Here is a 24,195-nt window from a genome sequence, read left to right on the forward strand (position 1 = left end):
TCCAGCAAGATGAGTACTGAGGATTTGGGAGCTGCTCTTGCCAGTCTCAGAGCTTCAATAGCCGAGAGCAGGGCAGTCTTAGTTGAGTGTCCACTTCTGAAACCAGACTGAATGTTGTTGTAGTAAAGTTCGTTGTGTTAGGAAGGAAGAAGACAGGGGTCGGCTTTGACTGGGACTCGCTTTCTTTATTCGGTCTTTTCAAAACAAAACAAACACACGTGTGTTTGGTAACTCAGTTTCTCCACGATATGGATCGCTCCTTCACAGTTCAGACACTCTGTGTCAGTCTCTTAATCTCTCTGCTGTGCATGCGAAGTCCCAGTCCAACTCTCTCTCTCGCCTCTCTCCCGGCCGCGGCTTAAATGCGCTCTCTCCACGCCAATTACTGCAATCAGAAACAGGTGTTCGTCATCTGTGCTTGACCTACTTACCTGCCGCTCCGCTCTGAGCTCTCTCTCCCGCTGCAGACCTCGCAGAACCACGCCCCCTTTGCCACAGTTTCTTAAGCAGTGGAGTAACTCTAGCCTGCTTAAATGCTATGGGAAAGGTACCAGTGTGAAGAGCGCTGATGATGATGATATGAGTGATAGCATGTAAAACAAAAGAAATGGCTTGAAGGAAGTGAGTGGGGATAGGATCAAGCGGAAAGGTGGTAGGGTGATTGAAGAGGATGAGTTTGGAGACTTCTGCCTCTGATAGCTGAGAGAAGGGGAGAATGTGTGTGATGGCTGTTAAGATGTAAGTTTCAAATTGTGGTGTGGAAAATTGGCATCTGGTGGTGGTTTAATTATGAATATTGGGGCTAAATCCTCAGTTGTTAGGGTTGATGAAGGAGGGGGATGAGTAGGGTTGAGGAGAGAGGATAAGGTTTTGAAAAGTTTGCTAAAATTAAACATTTTGTTTTGGTAGTAAATCATTTTAGCAGTAGATGTTAACTGAGAGGGAAGAGCGGAGGGATGAGATTTTTCAATTTGTTCCACTTCCTTTCTGCAGCCCTGAGCTTAGAACGATGCTTGCGGAGAACATCATGATAGCCAGGGGCAGAGGGGAAGAAAGGGGCGGAAGTTGTCTAAGCATGATATTAGAGTGGAGAAAAAAGTACCAGCTGCACAGTTAGTATCTAGAGATGAGAGCTGAGGTGTGTAGTGGAGTGACCAGCGTATGGTCAGTGGAGCAGTAACGTGGGTAAATAAGGTTAAATTGGTTCCCTGATTTGTGAGTAGCCGCGGTAGATACTTACTTGAGGTCAAATGAGGCAAGCAGAGTGTGTAAACTAGCAGCCTGAAGTTTTTCTAGGTGGATGTTGAAGTCACCAAGAATGATCAGAGGAGTACTATCCTTAGGGAAGAATGAGAGTAAAGCCTAGTTCACACTGCCCGATTTTAGCCACGATTTTGACTCGCCGCCGGGTTTTGTGAAAACGCAGACAAATCCCTGAAATCATAAGCAAATCAGTGCTCGTGCACGTGAGTGACAATCACGCAGTGTGAATGATCAAAGACGCATGATCAGAGAGAATTGCAGACGAGTCGCCGATGCCCACGAGATATTTGGTATGCTAAATATCTGAACCCGTCGGCGATTCATAATCCTGCTGTGTGAAATGTGTTCTGACTGAAAATGACATCGGCGATGACCGACAGCCAATGACAGAGTGAGATACGGGGCAGCAGGAGGTTCAGAGAGGAGATATAGACGGAATATCGCCCAAACATTCGCACGTCCAGCCGCGGAAGCAGCACATTACAAAATTATTTATTTATCTCAAACTCTCTTTGCAGAACACAGTCCTGGCTCCCTCTGTCTCTCCAACAGTTTCCTCCGCCATAATCTTTTTTTCTTTTTCTCCACAAATCAGCGCACCGACAATTTGGAGCAAAATTTGTGCAGTTTATCATTTTAATAAAAATTCCAAGTCTCACGCGAGAACGCCGGTCTGACGCACGTTGTTTACTTGTCAAATCACGTTTGGTTGGGAATGAGCACCGGAGAGAGGGAGAGTTGTCGGCGATTGTTCCTCTTGTACAGTCATACAGTATGAACTCCTCTGTCGTCAAACCATCGTGCAGTGTGAACACAGCAGTGACTGAATGCTACCCCAGATAGTCATGCAGTGTGAAAAGAGCAGTGACCCGACGAGTTTGAAAATCGTGCAGTCTGAACTAGGCTTAACACATTGTGAGACGTGCGACGTTGTTTAGTAATTGAGTGTTAATAATAGTAGGGATTTGGAAGCACATATTGAAAACAGGTCACAACAACAAACAGCGGAGAACAAGCTGTATTAAAGGAAAGAGAATCCATACCTTAAGTCAATACAAGTGCCTTTTCGGTGTCCTTGTGCAGGTAGTTGCCAAACCTCTCTACTGAAACTCTTTACAAACAAGATTTCAACAACATGACTATAGCACATGAACGCATTGCTGTCTTTCTGTAGAAGTGAATCGCTGTATGTTGTAAAGCCAGCAACTCTGATTCTGATTTGTAGTGGTGCCCATCGCCCATTATAAATCAACTATGTATAATTATAAAGATGTTTTATTGACACAATATATTTGCTTGTGAATATATAGTTATCAAGTTAGACTGTTTCAAATTGGGAAAATGGATCATTCACACAGCACTATTGTGTCTATTTGATATTATGTAAGATTTGGTGTTGGTGGAATTGCAGCTCTATAATCGTCAGGTGTGGTGTCTCGTTTGGAGAATTATAATGTCAAAAATCAGCTGAACCCGTCCTTATGTCTGTGGTCTTCCAGGGGTTTAAAATCGCCTAAAGATTTAAAAAACATCTCCTAGTGTGTCCTAGGTCATAAACACATGATTAAAACAGTGACGTTAAAGGGATAGTTCACTTTAAAATGAAAATTCTGTCATCCTTTACTCACCCTCAAGTTGTTTCAAACCTGTATGAATTTCTTTCTTCAGCTGAACACAAGGGAAGATATTTTGAAGAATGTCAGTTACCAAACAGTTAACTGTAGCCATTGATTTCCATAGTATTTTTTTTCCTACTATGGAAGTCAATGGCTCCAGTTAACTGTTTGAGTACTGATAGCTTCCCTTTTGTTCAGCTGAAGAAAGAAATTCATACAGGTTTGAAACAACTTGAGGGTGAGTAAAGGATGACAGAATTTCCATCTTAAAGTGAACTATCCCTTTAACATTTTACCATTGCATTACTCACATTACGAACCATGTGAGTAACTGCCAATAACTTGGGCAGTGTCCTGAACACAGAATGTTCACCAAATATAATGGGAAAAAGGGTTCTGAGATTATAGTTAACGCCTCTTGATTTCAAGATCCTCTTGATCTTGAAAATTATTTTGGTTTTGATGCCTTAAATGTGTTAGTATGTTTCTTGAAGTCTGTTGTTTTGTGCCATTAAACAGGGGTTAACTTGTATTTGTACTTGTATTTTAGATCTGATGGTACTGAAAGTGGAGAGTCAAGAACTTAATGAAATGGGAGAGAAAGACCAGTATGGGCAACATCATGAAACACAGACTGAAACAATTTCCTCACAAAAAAACGTTCAAAAGCCTGGAAAGAGTTTCACTGAAAAACAACACCTTAAAGTCCACAAGAAAATTCACACTGGAGCAAGGCCATTCAAATGTAATCAGTGTGGAAAGAGTTTCACTAAAAATAACGGCCTTAACAGGCACATCAAAATTCACTCTGGAGAGAAGCATTTCACTTGCCATCAGTGTGGAAAGAGCTTTGCTGATAATGCACGACTTAAAGGCCACATGAGAATTCACTCCGGAGAAAAGCCTTACATCTGCCAACAGTGTGGAAAGAGCTTCGCTGATAACGCACACCTTAAAGGACACATGAGAATTCACACTGGAGAGAAGCCATACACCTGCCCTCAGTGTGGAAAGAGCTTTGTTGAAAAGGGACACCTTAAAAAACACATGAGAATTCATACTGGAGAGAAGCCTTTTACTTGCAGATTATGTGGAAAGAGCTTCACTGAAAAAGGAAACCTTAAAAAACACATGAGAGTTCACACAGGAGATAAGCCTTATACCTGCCAACAGTGTGGAAAGAGTTTCACTCAAAAAGAGCATCTTACAGGCCACATGAGAGTTCACACTGGAGAGAAGCCTTTCACATGCCAACAGTGTGGGAAGAGCTTCACTGATAAAAGACACATCAAAATCCACATAAGAATTCACAGTGGAGTGAAGCCTTACAGCTGCCAACAGTGTGGAAAGAGTTTCACCCAAAAAGAGCATCTTACAGGCCACATGAGAGTTCACACTAGAGAGAAGCCTTTCACATGCCAACAGTGTGGAAAGAACTTCACTGATAAAGGAAACCTTAAAGTCCACATGAGAATTCACAATGTAAAGAAGCCTTTCACCTGCAAACAGTGTGGGAAAAGCTTCTCAAGAAAACTAAACTTGGAACATGAACATTCAAAATGTAAAGAAGCTTTTCACCTGCAAATTGTGAGGGAAGAGGTTCAAAAGAGAAATAAACCCTGAACATGAAAAAGTCACACCGGAGAGAAGCAGTTCACATGTGATCAGGGTGGAAAGTGTTTCAAACTAAAAGTAATTTCCACTTGAGAATTGCCTCAAGATGTGTGAAAATGTTTCATTTTAAAAGGACACCTGAAGCTTCTGGGGTTGACAAACGTGCCTGAGAATTGTCCTAGGCTCATTCAATGCTTTGTTTGTGGATTTGTGTGCGTGATCCACATCTGGAAAGTATTCTCGTCGCTTCACTTTTTCCACAATTTGTTATGTTACAGCCTTATTCCAAACTATATTAATTTTCCTCAGTTACCAACAATACCCAAAAATGACAACATGACAGTCTTTGCAAATGTATTCAAAGTAAAAAAACTAAAAATCATTGTATGTACACAAGTATTTACAAACTTGGCACACCTATTTTTGGGCAGTTTCTCCCATTCTTCTTAGCAGGACCTCTCAACCTCCATCAGGTTGGATGGGGGAGCGTCAGTGCACAGCCATTTTCAGATCTCTCCAGAGATGTTCAATCGGGTTCAAGTCTGGGCTCTGGCTGGGTCAATCAAGGACATTCACAGAGTTGTCCAGTAGCCACTCCTTTGTTATCTTGGCTGTGTGCTTGGGGTCGCTGTCCTGTTGGAAGAGGAACCTTCGTCCCAGTCTCAGGTCCAGAGCACACTGGAGCAAGTTTTCAGCAAGGATGTCTCTGTACATTGCTGCATTCATCTTTCCCTCGATCCTGACTAGTCTCCCAGTTCCAACCGCTGAAAAACATCCCCACAGCATGATGCTGCCACCACCATGCTTCACCACAGATGGGACTGGCCACGTGATGAGCGGTGCCTAGTTTCCTCCAGACATGATGCTTGCCATTCAGGCCAAAGAGTTCAATCTTTGTTTCATCAGACCAGAGAATTTTGTTTCTTGTTGTCTGAGAGTCCTTCAGGTGACTTTGTGCTAACTATCATCTGCCGTCAGGCCACTCTACCATACATGCCTTATTGGTGGAGAGCTGCAGAGATGGTTGTTCTTCTTTAAGGTTCTCCTTTCTCCTCAGAGAAATGCTGGAGGTCTGTCAGATTGACCATCGGGTTCTTGGTCACCTCCCTGACTAAGGCCTTTCTCCCCTGATCGCCCAGTTTGGCCGGGCGGCAGCTCTAGGAAGAGTCCTGGTAGCTCCAAACTTCTTCCATATACGGATGATGGAGGCCACTGTGCTCACTGGGACCTTCGATGCTGCAGAAATGTTTCTTCACCCTTCCCCAGATCCAATCCTGTCTCTGAGGTCTACAGACAATTCCTTGGACTTAATGGCTTGGTTTGTGCTCCGACATGCACTGTTAACTGTGGGGCCTTATATAGACAGGCGTGTACCTTTCCAAATAATTTCCAATCCCCTGAATTTAACACAGGTGGACTCCAGTCAAGTTAGAGAAACATCTAGAGGATGATCAGTGGAAACAGGAAGCACCTGAGCTCATGTTTGAGTGTCATGGCAAAGGCTGTGAAAACTTGTCTGTGATCTAAAAAAACAAACAAATTTCAAACAAACTTCTTTTCACTTCTTTCACGTTGTTATTATGAGGTATTGTTTGTAGAATTGAGGAAAAAAATAATGAATTTAATTCATTTTGGAGTAAGGCTATAACAATACAAAATGTGGAATTCCGGATGCACTGTATGGTCTTTTTTTTTTACTGAATTATAGTCTCTCTCTTTGTTCACAAAAGACCAATTAAATAATTTTTTTCAACTACTTAACAATGTTGAATCAAATCCATTTTTTGTGTGTTCAGGTGGCAAACTTAAAGTAACCAAGTATTGTACTGCTCAGATTAAGGAAACATATAAAAAAAAAGAAGAAAAAAAAGACTTTGCCCACATTTGTACCCAAGGACCATTTGGGGTTAAAATACTATGGCATTTATGGTTCTACAGATAAATACTTCTTATGAAACTGTAAGGTCTTCTGTAGAGTCTTCTTTTTTATGTGTCCACTTATAATCAAAACAAAACATTGTGCTTTTATTAAATAAAGAAAACAAACTTTGTGCTTTCTGCCATCTCTTTCTCTGTGAACTTTCTTCTGGAGAGTGCCACAAAAATGAAACCCTTTTCAAAAATGAAAGTGAATACTTGAATAATTGCATTGCAGAAAGGGTTTCTCCCATTCTTCTTAGCAGGACCTCTCAAGCTCCATCAGGTTGGATGGGGGAGCGTCAGTGCACAGCCATTTTCAGATCTCTCCAGAGATGTTCAATCGGGTTCAAGTCTGGGCTCTGGCTGGGCCACTCAAGGACATTCACAGAGTTGTCCAGTAGTTGTCCAGTAGTATATTGATTATCTTCTGGGCATATCAGGTAGAGTACATAGCAAATTGTATGTTCTGTGCAATGTGTGGGGGGATTTTTTGGTGGTATTCATGGCCGACTTAAATCTACATATTTGTGATATTCACCCCATGGTGTTATTTAATTTTATAAAGGTCATTTTTTAAAATCGTATTAAATGTATGCATCATCTTTCCTGTTAAACTCTTCCATTTGATTAATAAATTCAGATATAATAGTTAATACAATATAGGGCCGTTACCAATCAAATTAAATAATTTAAACTGCAAAAAATACAGCTGCAATAATTAATGTTATAAGATTGATGTTCTAAATAAAACATGCAATCATACTTTTAACATAACCGCCAATAGGGGGCAGCAAGGGATCGTCTTAATCATTAAAGGGATACTTCACCGTTTTTTCATATTAAACTATGTTATTCCCTTAACTAAGATGAGTTGATACATACCTCTGTCGTCTGAGTGCGTGCACTTAATCTCTCTGAGGCGGGGTGACATTCTGATAGCATTTAGCTTAGCACACTAATCACAGTTCATTCTTATGGTACCAAACAGAGATCAAGTTAGAAGCAACCAATCAACTCCACGTTTCCCCTATTTAAATACAGTTACACGAATAGTTGGACGACCAAGTATGGTGACACAAAATAAAACGTGGCGCTTTTTTAACCGAGTTAAAAAGGAGAACTATAATGTATGGCGGAATAGCACTTCTGAGAGTACTTCAACTCGACGCAGTAAAAGGTCACGCCTGAAACATCCTCCCTCACATCGCCCCCTCCCTCTCTCATTTCCGTAAATAGAACCAACGTGACTTTTACTTCTACCTGTGCAACTAGCAAACTGCAATCATGGAGTTTGTAGAGGATGAAAACTGGTTTGTAGCAGACCCAGAGCCATATATGTTTGAACCTGAGTACACAGAAGAGGAACTATCTCTTATGGACCGTGAGAGGGAAGAAAGATATGAACTAGAACAGACTGGAGCCGGCGAAAGAACACGAGCAAACAGCAATTGGTGGTGCAAGTGTGACTGTTGCGGACATATGCCGACTGAAATTGAAAGCCTGTGCTGTTCAGAATGGGCCCAGGAGTTGCCATCGATGGTGTGGGGCAATGTAGAGTCAGAATACCCTGGACAAATCACCTGTGTCGCGGCAAGTGACGCGTTTGCAGCAATGATTCACCCGGCAGTCGTACATTTTTTCTTTCAACGTGACAAAGTAAATTGGAGGAAACGACCCACGCCGAGTGGACCAGATGGCCAGCTATCCTCAGAGTAAGTGCTATCTGAAACCATTGAAATATGCATATGTATCATGTTTTCATATATAAATGTAACGTTATACCTATTCTATCGCTGTCTTCTCAGTCAATATAGGTTGGTGTCCTACCGGATAGTGCTGGAATGGGCGCTACAGGGCGAAACTTTGGGCAGAGGGCATCGGAAACCACTGCCATCATGTGTGGTCGGGGCTATACGACAAAGATATCCTTCTGAGTCCGGTGTCTACGTTGGATTTCACGAAGTACATGCGGCAATGGATATGTAACGTTGGACCTACTGTAACTGAACATTATGTGCTGGGCCGAGTTCAGATCCAGATTATGTTTATATGTTTCACATATAAACATATTTGAACCTACAACATCTCCAGTGATACTTTTATCTTGGTTGCTAAATCAAATGGCTACTGATATAATCACACATGAAACATCCAGGATCTTTTTTCAATTAAATTCAATACCATAGTAAATACAAGAGCTCATGTGTTCTCCAGGCAAAAGGTGTTTTGTCAGATTTGTTCAATCATAAGTGAAGTCAAAACAAGGGAAAATACGTAATTTATTTCAAAATATATAAATAAAAAATTGTCTTCATATTACTGCAATAAATGACACTTTTTTTATTCTCCAAATTAAATAATTCACATAGTAAATACGATAGGCCATGTGTTCTCCAAGCAAACAGTTTTTTGTCAGTTTTTTGTAAACATAAGTGAAGACAAAAAGTGGGAAAATACGTTTAAAAAAAAAAATTCACAATATAAAAAAAAATTGCTCTCATATCACTGCAATAACTGATATGTGCCTTCAACACTTGCTATGCAAGTACAAGTCCCCTCCTGTGTTTTTTCAATGGCACAGGTTCCTTTTCATGTCAGCAGTAAACCACAATGGCTTACAATGTACAAAAAGTTACAATGGCTCTGATGGACCTCTGAATCTTGAGGCGTGTGATTGTATGACCTTCTCTTTGTTGGGCTTTGGTAGCAATGCAATGTTGGCAGCTAGACGAGGTACTTTGATACGGGATGATGCGTCTTTGAATCTGATAGTGGGGTCAAGTCTTCTTTGGATCACTCTGTCCATTAGGTCATCTCTGAATTTGAGTCGTCTTCGCATAGATTGGTCTAGCAATCCACTGCTTTGACTGCTTTTGAGACAACATTGTGTCTTGTGAGGCCTGAAATCAAAATAGTGTGAACAAACGTGCTGGAAGTATAGTAAATTCAGAATTTTAATATTTATTATGTTATTATACATGTTAGTACTGTGACTTTTTAAAAAACTAAATTACACTAGTCAGTCATATCTGTGTCATCAGTTATGAGAAGATCATGTTCATGCATGAATGGATGACACATTGAGAGGTCCAGGAAAATAGACAGTATCATTATAGTATTTTGCATTCCTTTAGTACCCACCGGCTGCTGTTGTTGCCTGTTCCCGCTTTGTGGAGTGATTCTCATTGTGATCCATAATCGCTAGCATAGTGCGTGCCTTCATTGAAGGGTATTGAAAATGAATTCGCTTTGGACAGTACTTCAAAAGGGCATTGTGGAACACCTCAAGTTGTCCTTAAAAATAAAATAAAATGCTTTACAACGGAAAAACAAGAGCATGAAGAGCACCCTCCCCCCTCCCCTCATACAGACCTATGGCAAAATACTTTACCAGAATCTATTCTCACTAAGACAGACATGACTTAGAACCATATTACTTTTCTGCATGTCAAACTATTTGAAACGCATACCTGTGTGTTTGAATAGTGTCATCTGTTGTAGGTCTTTTAGGAGACGTGTGTCCATAATCATTGCTTGAAGAGCTTTGAAGGCAGGGGAATTCACTTTTAGCCACCTCTTCGTTCTTTGTTCCTCTGCTGACAAGTCCTTATGGAAACATCTGTATTCCGTTCCGTTTTCTTCCCAGTGATGGACCCCAGTGATGTGGTGTTGGAGAGACATCCATCGTCTGAGCAGCTCCTGACAACACAAAAGCAGAGGCACACTTTTAACCATCTGTAATACAATACAGTTGTCTTCTGTGTTGAAGACCAAAAGTTTGATTGGCATTTGACCTGCACATAGCATTGGATGTATGTAATAACATAAAAAAAATCACTTAGTGCTGAGCTATTTCTGTATGCTTGGGTACCTTTGCATCTCCTTTGGAGGTGCAACAGCTCCACCACATGTGGTTGCTGACACTCCTGATCCAAGGAGCAAGATCTTTGTACTCCTTTCTGTTTGATGCTGCAACCATTTTTTTTTTAGATCCTGAAAAATGAGAGAAAAGAATTACAATGGGTAATCACATTCATTGCATTGACTATGTAGTGTTTTTCATAATTTTGTATTCTTTCATTAGTACCAAATTAGGTATATTTAGCTCTAGAAACATGGACATGAAGTTGTAATCAAACCAGCGGTAGTGCACCACACACATTCTACAGACCCCTACAAAGTCTTGTGTGAAACATTGGTAAATGACAAAAATGGAGCCAAAATATTTGGGGTTATTCTCTAGCTCTACAGCTTAGGCTATCAGTACACTAACCTTTGGCGACATGCCACGGATCAAACTGATGAATGATGTGAGGATATTCTTCTCTAAGCATTTTTCTTATGGACGGATGCCGGTCTGTGATGACCACTTTTACATCAATGCCCTCATCCAGGATCCTATCCAGGCCTTTCTTGAAGGCCAGTGGTTCCATTGCGACTGAACTGGAGGCCTGGGAAACCTAGAGAGCACAAATGTATAGATGATAACATCTAAAAAAATATTAGAGAATTGGCTATAGACTTGTGAAACTAATTGACAATTTACCTGCATCAGCTCAAACGCCACGATCTGGTTAGTGGATTCGTCCATGAAAGAATATGTGTTGTATTTGCTGGAGTGTCCGGGGCTGTCACTTCTACCGTCTCCACATAGCTGCACTCCTTCACCGTCTTCAGTTTGGCAAAATAATCTTGCTTTGATTATGTTCTCCTGTTGTGTGTATGATTCCTCAATCACTGGGAGCAGGTAGCTTGCCTGTATGTTGTAGAACGTTGTCTGCAGGGGCAACTGCAGGTTGCAAAGTTGAAAAGTCCAGCCCAGTCAGCTATGTCTGTGTACGTACAGCCGGTAAAGATAGTGGCAGCTGCTGCGAGAAGGTTATTTTCTGCCATTCTACGTATATTGGGACATGACTCCCATTGTCCTATATGCCCATTGCTGCATTGCCAATTTATAGCGATTCTACTGCCGAACTGTGTTATTGTCTGGTTCAGGTCACACATCACAGCACCACATGTTATACATTTCTGAAAGAGTTCCATGAGTTTGGACTCATTTACAATCCATTTCCTCTCCTTCCATCCTCTGGGTTGTCCAAAGAGGCTTGATGAACTTCCTGTGGTGGTGGTGGAGGGGCTTGAATTTGCCTCAAAGCTGGTGTCTGTGGGATCGACAGCAGGCTCTGAGGTCATGCTGACATCAAACACTGATGTTCCACTCATATCCATCACAGTAGCTTCAATGTGGTGTGGATCCTGTTGTAGTCAAATCAGAATCAAAATAAACATTGGTTTTGCATACCAGTGCCATATCCAGTATATCTTGAGTAAACAATTACATGACTTGATAGGAAACAAAGTGTAATGGTTTCCATAAATTACATTACGGATAATCGATAGCAGACATAGAAGTTGTCCACTCACCTCAAATACAATACTTTTTCTTGGACCACACATGGTCATAATTGTGGATGATGATGCGGTGTCCTAGACATGAAACAGATTTCAAATATATGTAGGTCATATTGCAATCATACAGTAACTGTATAAAACATGAAGATTCATTAGCTTACAGATTTCATTGACCATGTGGGAGCCAGGGCAACAGCTGGTTTGCGTGAATGTGAAGGACTGGTAAACTGTACAGACAAGGGAACCTGGAACGCAGCAGTAGGCTCTTCAGCTCTGTGCTTCTGGGGGGTTGAATGAGGTACACCAACAAAAAAGGTTTCGTCTTGTTCTGGCAGATCTTGCTGTAAGTCACTCAACTCTGCCTGTATAATAATTGACACAGTTATGACAGAAATTGCAAATTTCAAATTAAAATCAAATTAAAGCACTAACATCATATTATATATATATATATATATATATATATATATATATATATATATATATATATATTATATATATATATATATATAAAAATAAATTAAAAAAGTGTATATTATATATATATAAAGAAAACACACACACACACACATACATACATACATATACATACATATATATATGTGTGTGTGTGTGTGTGTGTGTGTGTGTGTGTGTTTTCTTTACGTTTATCAGAGTGAGAGGAAAGTATTGTTACAGTGCATAACATAAGTAGACAGTAGCCTACACTTTCAGTGTTTCACCTGAGACAAAAATACCCCTCCCACTACCATTAGTCAAGCTATTACCATGGTAGACATAAGCTTGCAGTCTCATGATACAGAGAATCAGATTTGGTGACACTAAGTTATAACGTTACACTACGGGCTTAGGCTTATACTTAATTTTTATTTCTGAGCTCACTTCTCAAGTACATCAAACAGTCAAAAACTCTGTATTGCCTGTCTCACAAGCGCACTGATTTCGCAGCAAAGTTACTTGTGTTTACTAGGTTAAACACCACTAAAGTTTGATAAGCTAAGGTTACTGCCACTTCAGGACAACCAAATACCATGCAAAAGGACACTTACAGTGTTAGGTGATGATCCACTTTGTTGTGTTCTTGCTTTGATTATTGTCGGTGTGGCAGAATCCTTTAGGTGTAATCCTGTGGAGGTATAGTCCTCCTGTGTGAAATGCTCGGAGCAAACACGCCATTTCTTCAGAATATCCAGCGGTGTTGTTGCATCGATGTTCAACGCAGCTAACCAAGCTTTCCGCCGTTTGTGGTGAATTGGAAATCGATGAAACATGACGGCACTAAATACCTTCGCCTTGTTCTCACAACCCTTTACGACACACGTTATAACCATGATCTTCCTACAAACGGGTACTTCGTCAACTCTGCTCAAACTACTTCTACTGATGCAGGCGTGCAGGTAACGTTGGTTCTATTTACGGAAATGAGAGAGGGAGGGGGAGATGTGAGGGAGGATGTTTCGGCCGGGACTTTTTACTGCGTCGAGTTGAAGTACTCTCAGAAGTGCTATTCCGCCATACATTATAGTTCTCCTTTTTAACTCGGTTAAAAAAGCGCCACGTTTTATTTTGTGTCACCATACTTGGTCGTCCAACTATTCGTGTAACTGTATTTAAATAGGGGAAACGTGGAGTTGATTGGTTGCTTCTAACTTGATCTCTGTTTGGTACCATAAGAATGAACTGTGATTAGTGTGCTAAGCTAAATGCTATCAGAATGTCACCCCGCCTCAGAGAGATTAAGTGCACGCACTCAGACGACAGAGGTATGTATCAACTCATCTTAGTTAAGGGAATAACATAGTTTAATATGAAAAAACGGTGAAGTATCCCTTTAAGTCATTGAGTCGTTCATTCAAAACGCTGAATCATGGGGATATTTAATTCTTATTGCCAAAATAAGTCAAATCAAAGACCGTGATCTGAGTCAATGCACACATTAATGCAATAAAAAGCATCAATTTTCATCATATTCATTTACTGTACATTGTTTTAGGATGCGGTGAGAAATAATGCTGGAAGAATTTACAACCCCAAATCAGAAAAAGTTTGGACAGTATGGAATGTGCAAATAAAATAAAAAAAGAAGTGATTTCTAAAATGACTTTGACTTGTATTTCATTGCAGACAATATGAACACAAAATATTTCATGTTTTGTCTGGTCAACTTCATGTCATTTGTAAATATGCATCCTTTCCTGTCATTCAGACCTGCAACACATTTCAAAAAAAGTTGGGACAGTAAAGCATTTACCACTTTGTAATGTTGCCATTCCTTTTCACAACACTTAAAAGACGTTTAGGGACTGAAGACACCAAGTGATGAAGTGTTTCAGGTGTAATTTTGTCCCATTCTTCCTGCGAACAAGTCTTAAGGTGGGCAACAGTACGGAGTCTTCGTTGTCGCATGTTGTGCTTCAAAATGTGCTACACATTCTCTATTGGAGACAGGTCGGGACTGCAGGCAGGCCAGTCAAGTACCCGCACCCTCTTCCTCCGCAGCCAGGACTTTGTAATGTGTGCAGAATGTGGTTTTGCATTGTCTTGTTGAAATCTGCATGGACGTCCCTGGAAAAGATATCTTCTTGAAGGCAGCATATTATGCTCCAAAATCTCTATGTACTTTTCAGCATTAATGGTGCCTTCACAGAAGTGCAAGTTACCTTTGCCAAGGGCACTGACACAACCCCATACCATGACAGACCCTGGCTTTTAGACTTGTTGCTGGTAACAGTCTGGATGATCCTTTTCTTCTTTGGTCCGGTGCACACGGCGTCCATTCCTCCCAAAAAATACCTGAAATACTGATTCATCTGACCACAGTACACATTTCCACTGTGTGATGGTCCATCCCAGATGCCTCCGAGCCCAGAGAAGTCGACGGCGCTTCTGGACACTGTTAACATAAGGCTTCCTTTTGGCACAGTACAGTTTTAACTGGCATTTGTGGATGTAACTACGTATTGTGGTACTTGACAAAGGTTTGCCAAAGTAGTCCTGAGCCCATGTGGTGATTTCGCTTATAGATGAATGACGATTCTTGATGCAGTGCCGCCTGAGGGATCGGAGATCACGGTTGTTCAGCTTAGGCTTGCGGCCTTGTCCTTTACGCACTGAAATTCCTCCAGATTCCTTGAATCTTGTAATTATGTTATGCACTGTTGAATGTGAAATATCCAAATCTCTTCCTATCTCTCTTTGAGGAACATTGTTTTTAAACATTTCAATAATTTTCTCACGTATTTGTTGGCAAACTGGCGATCCTCGGCCCATCTTTGCTCCTAAAGGATTAGATCTTTCTTAGATGCTGCTTTTGTACCAAATCATAATTTCAATCACCTGTTGACATCACCTGTTTCAAATCACTTCATTATTTAACCCTTTTACCTCATTACTAGCCCTAAATTGCTCCTGTCCCACCTTTTTTGGAAATGTGTTGCAGGTCTGAATGACAGGAAAGGATGCATATTTATAAATGACATGAAGTTGACCAGACAAAACATGAAATATTTTGTGTTCATATTGTCTGCAATGAAATACAAGTCAAAGTAAGTTTAGAAATCACTACTTTCTTTTTTTATTTGCATTTTCCAAACTGTCCCAACTTTTTCTGATTTGGGGTTGTACCTTAGAAGAAAAGTGCAACTGTGGTTTCAGGTTCATTTTGAGAAGGGAATTAATCTGGCTGAGGATACAATATTTAAAGGATTAGTTGAATTGCTCATCACCCATCAAAGAACGGTAAAAAATTCCAATAAACGCACATGTAAACCTTGTGGAAAGCCTTCTCAGAAGAGTTGAAGCTGTTGTAGCAGCAATGGGTGGGCCATCTCCATATTAAACCCTATAGATTAAGAATGGGATATCATTAAAGGCAAATGTACCAAATTGTTTGGCAATATAGCGTATATTAATAAATATCCTGACGTTTCCAAGCTTCATAATGTCAGTGATTGGGGTCATGAGTTTAAAGCCCATGATGATCCATCATCATAAACGGCTCCTTTTTATATATATTTTTTAATCTTAATGCTGAATCAGCATTTTTTAAGAAACTAAAATAAAGTTGAAGAATTAGAGGAACTGAGGTCTGTCAGAAAAGCATAAAAAAGAGCATACATGTTGTTCATGTATGAATGAGTCTTTATTAAGAAAAAATATATATATATTCAGATTTTCCACCACATTCACCTATTATAAGGAAAATAAATAATTTTGCACAAGATATTGCAAAGTTGTATTGATTGTTGCTTTTTTTTTTTAGTCTGTGCCCCTAAAAAAGTCTCATCATATTGATAAACATTTATTGTTTTTGATAAAGTGCTTTCTAGTTCATTTTATTTAACTGGTAGTCTTCATTGATCAACATTCAACATACACTAAAAACCTGAAGGCCACTTGTATGTTTTTTATCTGTATGTGAGTCTTTATGCACATTTCTAACTGAAGTGTGATCAGGACTTTTATTTTGTAGTGGAGATGTGATGTCATAAGGCTGCGCCGCGCTCCTGCATCTGTTGTGATCCTGCTGAAGAAAGGTTTGTGTTTTAAGCTTTTAAAGTGTTTAAATTAATACAAACTGTTAAATATTTTTACAATTTATGTAAAATAAGTTAATTTTTTGAATGTTTCATTATAATCGTTATCTAGCATTAATTAACTATTTTTTGTTGAGTAAAGCTCATCCACGTGTTACAGAAAAGATGCATCTCATTTCTCTATATTGTGAATCAGTTTATCATAAACATGAATTTGGTCACTGGCGAGTAGAGATGAGAGAAACTGAGCTTTAGAAACTCAAGAGTCAACTGAATCAATCGCTACACAAAATGATTCACTGAGTCGACTCACTCGAATCACCTCAAACACTGTAAATGCAATGAGAAAAAAAAAACGTTTATAAATGACAACTTCTGCAAACCAACTGCTAATGTTTTCATGGAAGTGTAATCTATTACATGTAATATACAAATCAATAAATGTAGCATACAATGTCTAAATATGAGCCTACTATGTATTTTGTGCTTTTAAATTATTTGTAATATGAAAACACTTAGTTTTCAGTGTTTTTATTAGTTTTTGTCTAATGAGGTGATTTAAGTCCATTAAAGTTTTAGTTCACCCAAAAATGAAAACTCTGTCATCATTTAGTCAACCTCAAGTTGTTTCCGAAAATCTGTTTTATTAATATCTGTAATATTAATAATATAATATTAATATTATTAATATAATAATAATAGTCAATGGCTGCCAAAATCAGCTTGGTTAAAAACATTCTTCCAAATATCTTTTTTTGTGTTCAGCAGGACAAAGAAATTCATTCAGGTTTGGAACAACTTGAGGTTGAGTAAATGATGACAATTTTCATTTTAGGGTAACCGATCCTTTTACCTATCTCTGACTTTCTCCTACCAGTGACTGAACTACTGAACTAGAGTTGTTTGTCGATTATTCTTATCTTACACACAGAAAAAACTTCAAGTGAAGCGACTGAGATCCACGTGACGCACTATTTAAGATGGAGTTTATTAAAGAGGAGAGTGAAGACCTGAAGATTGAAAACGTATTCAGTTTAAAACAAGAAGAAACAGAGAAACAAACAGGTTAGTTTCAATCTCAAAGCTGAACTCACTCATTTGTTCCTTACTCAGATGTCACGCTCTAAGAAATTAGTGATGTTTTTGAAGCAAGGGGTGTTGGAAGCAAGAAAAAAAAATGTGGGTAGGCCCTTCCTCAGAAAATGTTTACTAGTGTAGATCATAGACTGTAAAAGCATGTCATTCAAACCATCTTTAAAGATTGCACAATTACAGATGATCAAATTATTTACAGTGGCAATAATGTAGGGGCAGAAATGTTTTGCATGTATTTTTACATGGCAAAAAAGTTCTGATGCAGATCAACCCAAGGTTCATTTCCACCTTTTGCCGGACTCGCTCTACTAATTTATTAAGAATGAACATCTAGAAGGATATTAAGATATCTCTAATACTTTTAGAGTTACAGGCATGCAAACTCAGATAGAAACATAGAAAACACAAGATACATTTATAGTTTTAACATTATTTATTCTTAAGATATTCCTCTCCAAAAGAAACATAAAGTATCGCATTATTACTTTATGTTGCATAAGTATTGCATATTGCTGTATGCAAAGTGATCCACATTTGGTTTCTGACCACTGAAAATGTGTACAATTGACCAATTTACTCACAGATCTGCATTAAGAGCTCCGTATCTCTTGGATTGAACCAACGAGGGCCTATAAAATGAGGGTAGCAGAAAAGACTAAAAAAACAAAAAATTTAAAAGGACATTAAACCATCTTTAATACTTCTTGAGATACAGGCATGCAAACTTGAGGCAAAAAACACAAGAGGTGCATTTTTCCTATTCCCAAAATCAAACAAACTAAACTAAAATAATTCTTTAGAGCGAGGAGGCCACCTGGTGGTTCAACTTGCATACTTTGCATATAATCACAGAGTGAGGCAGAAAATAAATGATCATATAGTATTCTAGACAATAATGATGTCTATGTCGATTAGCTTTGCATTATACACAGAGCCTAAAACTTTTGAAAATTTACCAGGGATAAATATTTTTTACTGCCCATGAATTAGTTTTTGCCAAAAACAGGCTTGTGTCTTCTTGTCAAAGCTTAAGCTTGCGTGACGATGAAGAGCTGGCCCTTCAACTCCGAGTGTAAATCATGTTTGTTCAGGTTTGTGCATTCTTAAAATCCATGAATATGTGCAGGCCAGTCGAGTTCCTCCACACCAAACTCGCTCATCCATGTCTTTATGGGCCGACGCTTTGTGCACTGGAGCGCAGTCATGCTGGAGGAGGAAGGGCCATTCCCAAACTGTTCCCACAAAGTTGGGAGCATGAAATTGTCCAAAATGTCTTAATATTCTGAATTTTGATAATTATGGCTTACAGTTTATGAAAATCCCAAATTCAAAATCTCAGAAAAATAGAATATTGTGAAAAGGTTCAGTATTGTTGGCTCAAAGTGTCACGCTCTAATCGGCTTATTATTTCAAAACACCTGCTAAGGGTTCCTGAGCCTTTAAATGGTCTCTCAGTCTGGTTCAGTACAATTCACAATCATGGGGAAGACTGCTGACCTGACCGTTATTCAGAAAACGATCAGCCACGCCCTCCACAAGGAGGAAAAGCCTCAAAAGGTGATTGCAAAAGAAGTTGGATGTTCTCAAAATGCTGTTTCAAAGCACATTAATAGAAAGTGAAGAGGAAGGCAAAAGTTTGGAAGAAAAGGGTGCATGAGCAGCAGGGATGACCACAGGCTGGAGAGGATTGTCAGGAAAAGGCAATTCAAATATGTGGGGGAGCTTCACAAGGAGTGGACAAGGAGCCACAACACACAGACGGATCCTGGACATGGGCTTCAAATGTAAGTTGCGAGGTGGGGCTGTATGGTTCAGACTTGTTTGTTCAGCTCATCCCACAGATGCTCGATTGGATTGAGATCTGGGCAATTTGGAGGCAGAGTCAATACCTCAAACTTGTTGTGCTCCTCAAACCATTCCTGAACCATTTGTGCTTTGTGGTCAGCTTCATTATCCTGCTGGAAGAGCCACAGTCACCAGGGAATACCGTTTCCATGACCTAGGCATGTGGTACATGTTAAAGTATTGTCCACATGGATGGCAGGACCCAAGGTTTCCCAGCAGAACATTGCCTAAAGCAGGGGTGTCCAAAGTCGGTCCTGGAGGGCTACTGTCCTCCAGAGTAAAGCTCCTACTTGCCTCAACACATCTGTCTGGAAGTTTTTAGTATGTCTAATAAGAACTTGATTAGCTGGGTCAGGTGTGTTTAATTATGTTTGGAACTAAACTGCAGGACAGTGGCCCTCCAGGAGCAGGATTGGACACCTGACCTAAAGCATCTGCCTCTGCAGCTTGCCGGCTCTTCCTATAGTGCATCCTGGTGCCATGTGTTGCCAGGTGAGCCAAGCAAACACCCCCGGCCATCCAGGTGATTAAAAAAAAATTGTCAGACCAACAGCTCCATGGTCCAGTTGTGATACTCCCTGTTGGGGCTTTCGGCGGTGGTCAGGGGTCAGCATGAGCACCCTGACTGGTCTGCGGCTATGCCGCCCCATACGCAAAAAAACTGAGATGCACTGTGTATTCTGACACCTTTCTATCAGATCCAGCATTAACTTCTTGAGCAATTTGAGCTCCAGTAGCTCGTCTGTTTGATCGGACCACACAGGCCAGCCTTCGCTCCCCACGTGCATCAATGAGCCTTGGCCGCCCATGACCCTCTGGCCGGTTCACCACTGTACCTTTCTTGGAGCACTTTTGATAGATACTGACCACTGCAGACCAGAAAACACCCCTCAAGAGCTGCAGTTTTGGAGATGCTCTGGCCCAATCATCTAGCCATCACAAATTGTGCCTTCTTTATTTTGAATATCAGTCACTAAATATGAAAGCTAAAATGTATAAGCTGCATCACTACACAAGGACTAGCTAACGTTACCTTGAAGACGACAACAAGTTAGTAGTGAAATAAGTTTCCCATTATTTATCATGGGCATTTTATCTGAACTTTGTACTCTGTAGCTTACATTACATTATAACATTGTAGGGCACTGACATCACCAGGATTGTGCAGATGAGCAAGTTCGTTTAAGGGAGCAATTACTTCAGATGCTGTTGTTCTCTTGTGCTCTACCATCTTATGATACAACCCCAAATCAGAAACAGTTGGGACAGTTTGGAAAACGCAAATAAAAAAAGAAAGTAGTGATTTCAAAATTTACTTTGACCTGTATTTCATTGCAGACAATATGAACACAAAATATTTAATGTTTTGTCTGGTCAACTGAATACATAGAATTCAAATATAATGAAAAAAAAAAGATTTTAGAATATGTCCTAAAGAAAGTAAAGAGTAACTAACAAATATCTTACAGTAGCAGTAACATCTTACAGTAGCACAGTGGATATTGGGTCTAGCATACATGTTCTTGATTTTAATTCCTTAAATGTATCAACGTCTTGATGTTTTGTGCCATTAAACTTTAGTTAACTTGTTTTTGTCTCTTTTAGATCTGATGGCACTGAAAGTGGAAAGTCACGAACTAAATGAAATGGAAGAGATAGATATGAATGGAAAACATCATGATTTCTTAACTGGAGAAAAATCTTTTAGTTGCTCACAGACTGAAAAGATTTCCTCACAAAAAATCACTCAAAAGCCTGGAAAGAGTTTCACTGAAAAACAACAGCTTAAAGTCCATACGAAAAAACACTGTGGAGCAAAGACATTCAGATGTAATCAGTGTGGAAAGAGTTTCACTAAAAAGAGTAGCCTTAACAAGCACATGAGAATTCACACTGGAGAGAAGCCTTTCACCTGCCAACAGTGTGGAAAGAGCTTCTATAAAAAAAGTCACCTTAAAGGCCACGTAAGAATTCACACTGGAGAGAAGCCATTTCCCTGCCAAAAGTGTGGAAAGAACTTTGCTGAAAAGGGACATCTTAAAGCCCACATGTTTATTCACACTGGAGAAAAGCCTTTTACCTGCAAACAGTGTGGAAAGGAATTCACTGATAGAGGAAACCTTAAAGTCCACATGAGAATTCACACTGGAGAGAGGGCTTTCACATGCCAACAGTGTGGAAAGAGTTTCACTCAAAAAGAACATCTTAAAGGCCACATGAGAGTTCACACAGGAGAGAAGCCATTCACCTGCAAACAGTGTGGAAAGGAATTCACTGATAGAGGAAACCTTAAAGTCCACATGAGAATTCACTCTGGAGAAAGGGCTTTCTTATGCCAACAGTGTGGAAAGAGTTTCACTCAAAAAGAACATCTTAAAGGCCACATGAGAGTTCACACAGGAGAGAAGCCATTCACCTGCAAACAGTGTGGAAAGGAATTCACTGATAGAGGAAACCTTAAAGCCCACATGAGAGTTCACACTGGAGAAAGGGCTTTCACATGCCAACAGTGTGGAAAGAGTTTCACTCAAAAAGAACATCTTAAGGGCCACATGAGAGTTCACACAGGAGAGAAGCCATTCACCTGCAAATTGTGTGGAAAGGAATTCACTGATAAAGGAAACCTTAGAGTCCACATGAGAATTCACTCTGGAGAGAGGGCGTTCACTTGCCAGCAGTGTGGAAAGAGTTTCACTCAAAAAGGGAACCTTAATGCCCACATGAGAATTCATAGTGGAGAGAAGGCTTTCACCTGCCAAACTCAGTTTCTCTCTCCCTTTTGAAAGAGAGAAACAAAAAAGTTCTGCAAGAAGTGAATTTGCGAAGTTCACAACAGGCTGAGCGCCCCCCATTTTTTATATCCCCTGCACCTAACTTCATTATCTCTTCAGCATCTCCAGATTTCCCGGATCTTCTGTAAGGACATCAGAATCCTTTCATCAGAGATCCTCCAGATCTGCACGTGGCGAGGGTGGTGGTGGTGGTTTATCGAAGTCTGAAAGGAGAGAGAGTCCAAGAACGAGCAAATCAAGACCACTGTGCAAATCACGGCCAAATGAGGAACACCTGTCTCTTGTTTCAGTGATTGGCATTAGAGGCTGACATTTTTTCGGGAATCCCGTCCTGCGGGATTTATGCTTACCGTTTATATATTCAAAATGTATATATTCTGTATATATTCTAAGTTACCGCTAAATTCTAAATTTATGATTTAAAAATGTATTTCTAAAACACATTGCAAATACTGTGAACTGTGTAGTACTAAATTGTGGAGTCAGACTATTAAACAGTTTTTCACCATTGTTGTGCTCTGGATTTTCTAGGCGGGGCTAAAACGGTGGCTCGATGACACACTGGAGCCTCTTATCCTGGCCCCGCCCCTACTGTCGATGACGCACTGTAGACACTGAGGCTCTATGACTAGAGCACATTCGCATCAGTTTGCGAGTACTCTTAGTTACTATAGCCTACAGTTTGCTAGCTAGCTATGCCTTCGTCACGGAAATGCATACTACCTGGATGTAGTCACTTAGTGTCCTTATATACATTTCTGAAAAACGAATATATCAAGAAGAGGTGGATTCATTACGTCCCCACCAATGAGTGTAAGTTTCCTTGTGTGCTTGTTATAATTACAGCAGGTAACGTTAGTCCACAGTAACTAAATCCTGCAACCCTCTAACGTGATTTTGTTTTGTTTATATAAGTTACATCAATATGTTTACAAGTGATTTCAACTATTATATCTGTAAACCTGTATATATTATATCTGTATTATACCTTTTAGTTTGATATCTGACTATAAAGTGGCAAAATACACTTTCTATGTTATTGCTAGCCTAAAGCTTTTGGCTACGTTTATGCTAGTTAACGTTAAATAACTAGCTAATGCCGGGCGTACACAGTGATTTTTTTGCTGTGAGAGGAAATGGTTCCGAGCCAAGCACGTTAAGAGCGCCTCCCGACTTTACGATAATTTTTAAGTATGTTTAAAAAGTTCGGGATTTTTACCAACATATGACTGTCCCCTTTTGCCAAATCATGCACAAGCACGTCACATAGGCTCAATCTATGAGTATTATTAGCTCAGTGGCTGCAAACATACAGCCTAAACACACACATCCACACACACGCACACTTTCTCTCCCTCTGGTTGTTTCGGGTGAAAGGAATGGCTACTGTTCTCTGCTTTTCAACAAATCATTTGCACACATTTTTTCTTTATTTTTTGTATCTGAAGCTATAGCAACATTGAAAGCTCCGGTGTCTTGTGTTTAACACGAAGCTCGTGTGATCACGGCCGGCCCGCGGTGCAAACAGTCGTGCCGTGTAGGCCTACCAGCTGATTGATGCGATGATCAAATTAAATAACTGGTAGCGTCTGCAATATCTCAAGACCTCCCGAGTGTCCGAATTCGCGCAGTGTAGCTACGCCCGCCTTAAATTGCATAAAACGGAGTGGGAAAAAGCACGGACTATTCTGTTGCAGATCGAGGGGGATGATGTTGGTTATTGAATATGTCAGTGTCCTCTAAGTTTGTTTCTGGCTCTGGAGGCTCAAACATGTATGGCTTTGTAAACCCAATTAATAAGCTGCTAAGAACATCCATTCCGGCTGTAGCTGTGACATTTGAGTGAGGCGGAGGTAGCTTTCCCACGAGTGGGGGTGGTTTCGGCGCGGCCAGCGGACACGCCCCCAGCGTATGAGATGTTTTTATAGACTCAAAGCCCTTCGGTATAACCACGTATGATGTTGCTCAGCAGGTCTGAATTCTTTCCATTGTCTTGTCTTTCATATGTACTGACAAATGGCTCTCACTCTAGGCTGGTCGCTATGGTTGATTTGACGGGAGTCATGCGCATGACGCAAGGAGACACAGGACTGATTATTCGTC

At 40.1% G+C, this 24,195-nt stretch overlaps 1 protein-coding gene across 2 annotated transcripts in view; it reads left to right on the forward strand.

The window, feature by feature from the left end:
* LOC137049287 (gastrula zinc finger protein XlCGF57.1-like) overlaps positions 1-22,965 on the forward strand; it is a 55,065-nt gene extending 32,100 nt beyond the window's left edge. Inside the window, exons 3-4 of one of the 2 annotated variants that reach the window (XM_067427789.1) lie at positions 3,430-4,387; positions 21,129-22,965. In XM_067427789.1, coding sequence (XP_067283890.1) covers positions 3,430-4,387; positions 21,129-22,083 — 1,913 coding nt within the window. In that variant the 3' untranslated portion in view covers positions 22,084-22,965. Of the gene's footprint in view, positions 1-3,429; positions 4,388-17,318; positions 17,426-20,905 lie in introns of those variants that run through there. The other variant, XM_067427787.1, reaches the window with a different exon arrangement.
* The last annotated feature ends 1,230 nt before the right edge of the window (positions 22,966-24,195 follow it).

The sequence above is a fragment of the Pseudorasbora parva genome, chromosome 20 (assembly GCF_024679245.1).
Source record: "Pseudorasbora parva isolate DD20220531a chromosome 20, ASM2467924v1, whole genome shotgun sequence".
In the NCBI taxonomy this organism is placed as follows: domain Eukaryota; kingdom Metazoa; phylum Chordata; class Actinopteri; order Cypriniformes; family Gobionidae; genus Pseudorasbora; species Pseudorasbora parva.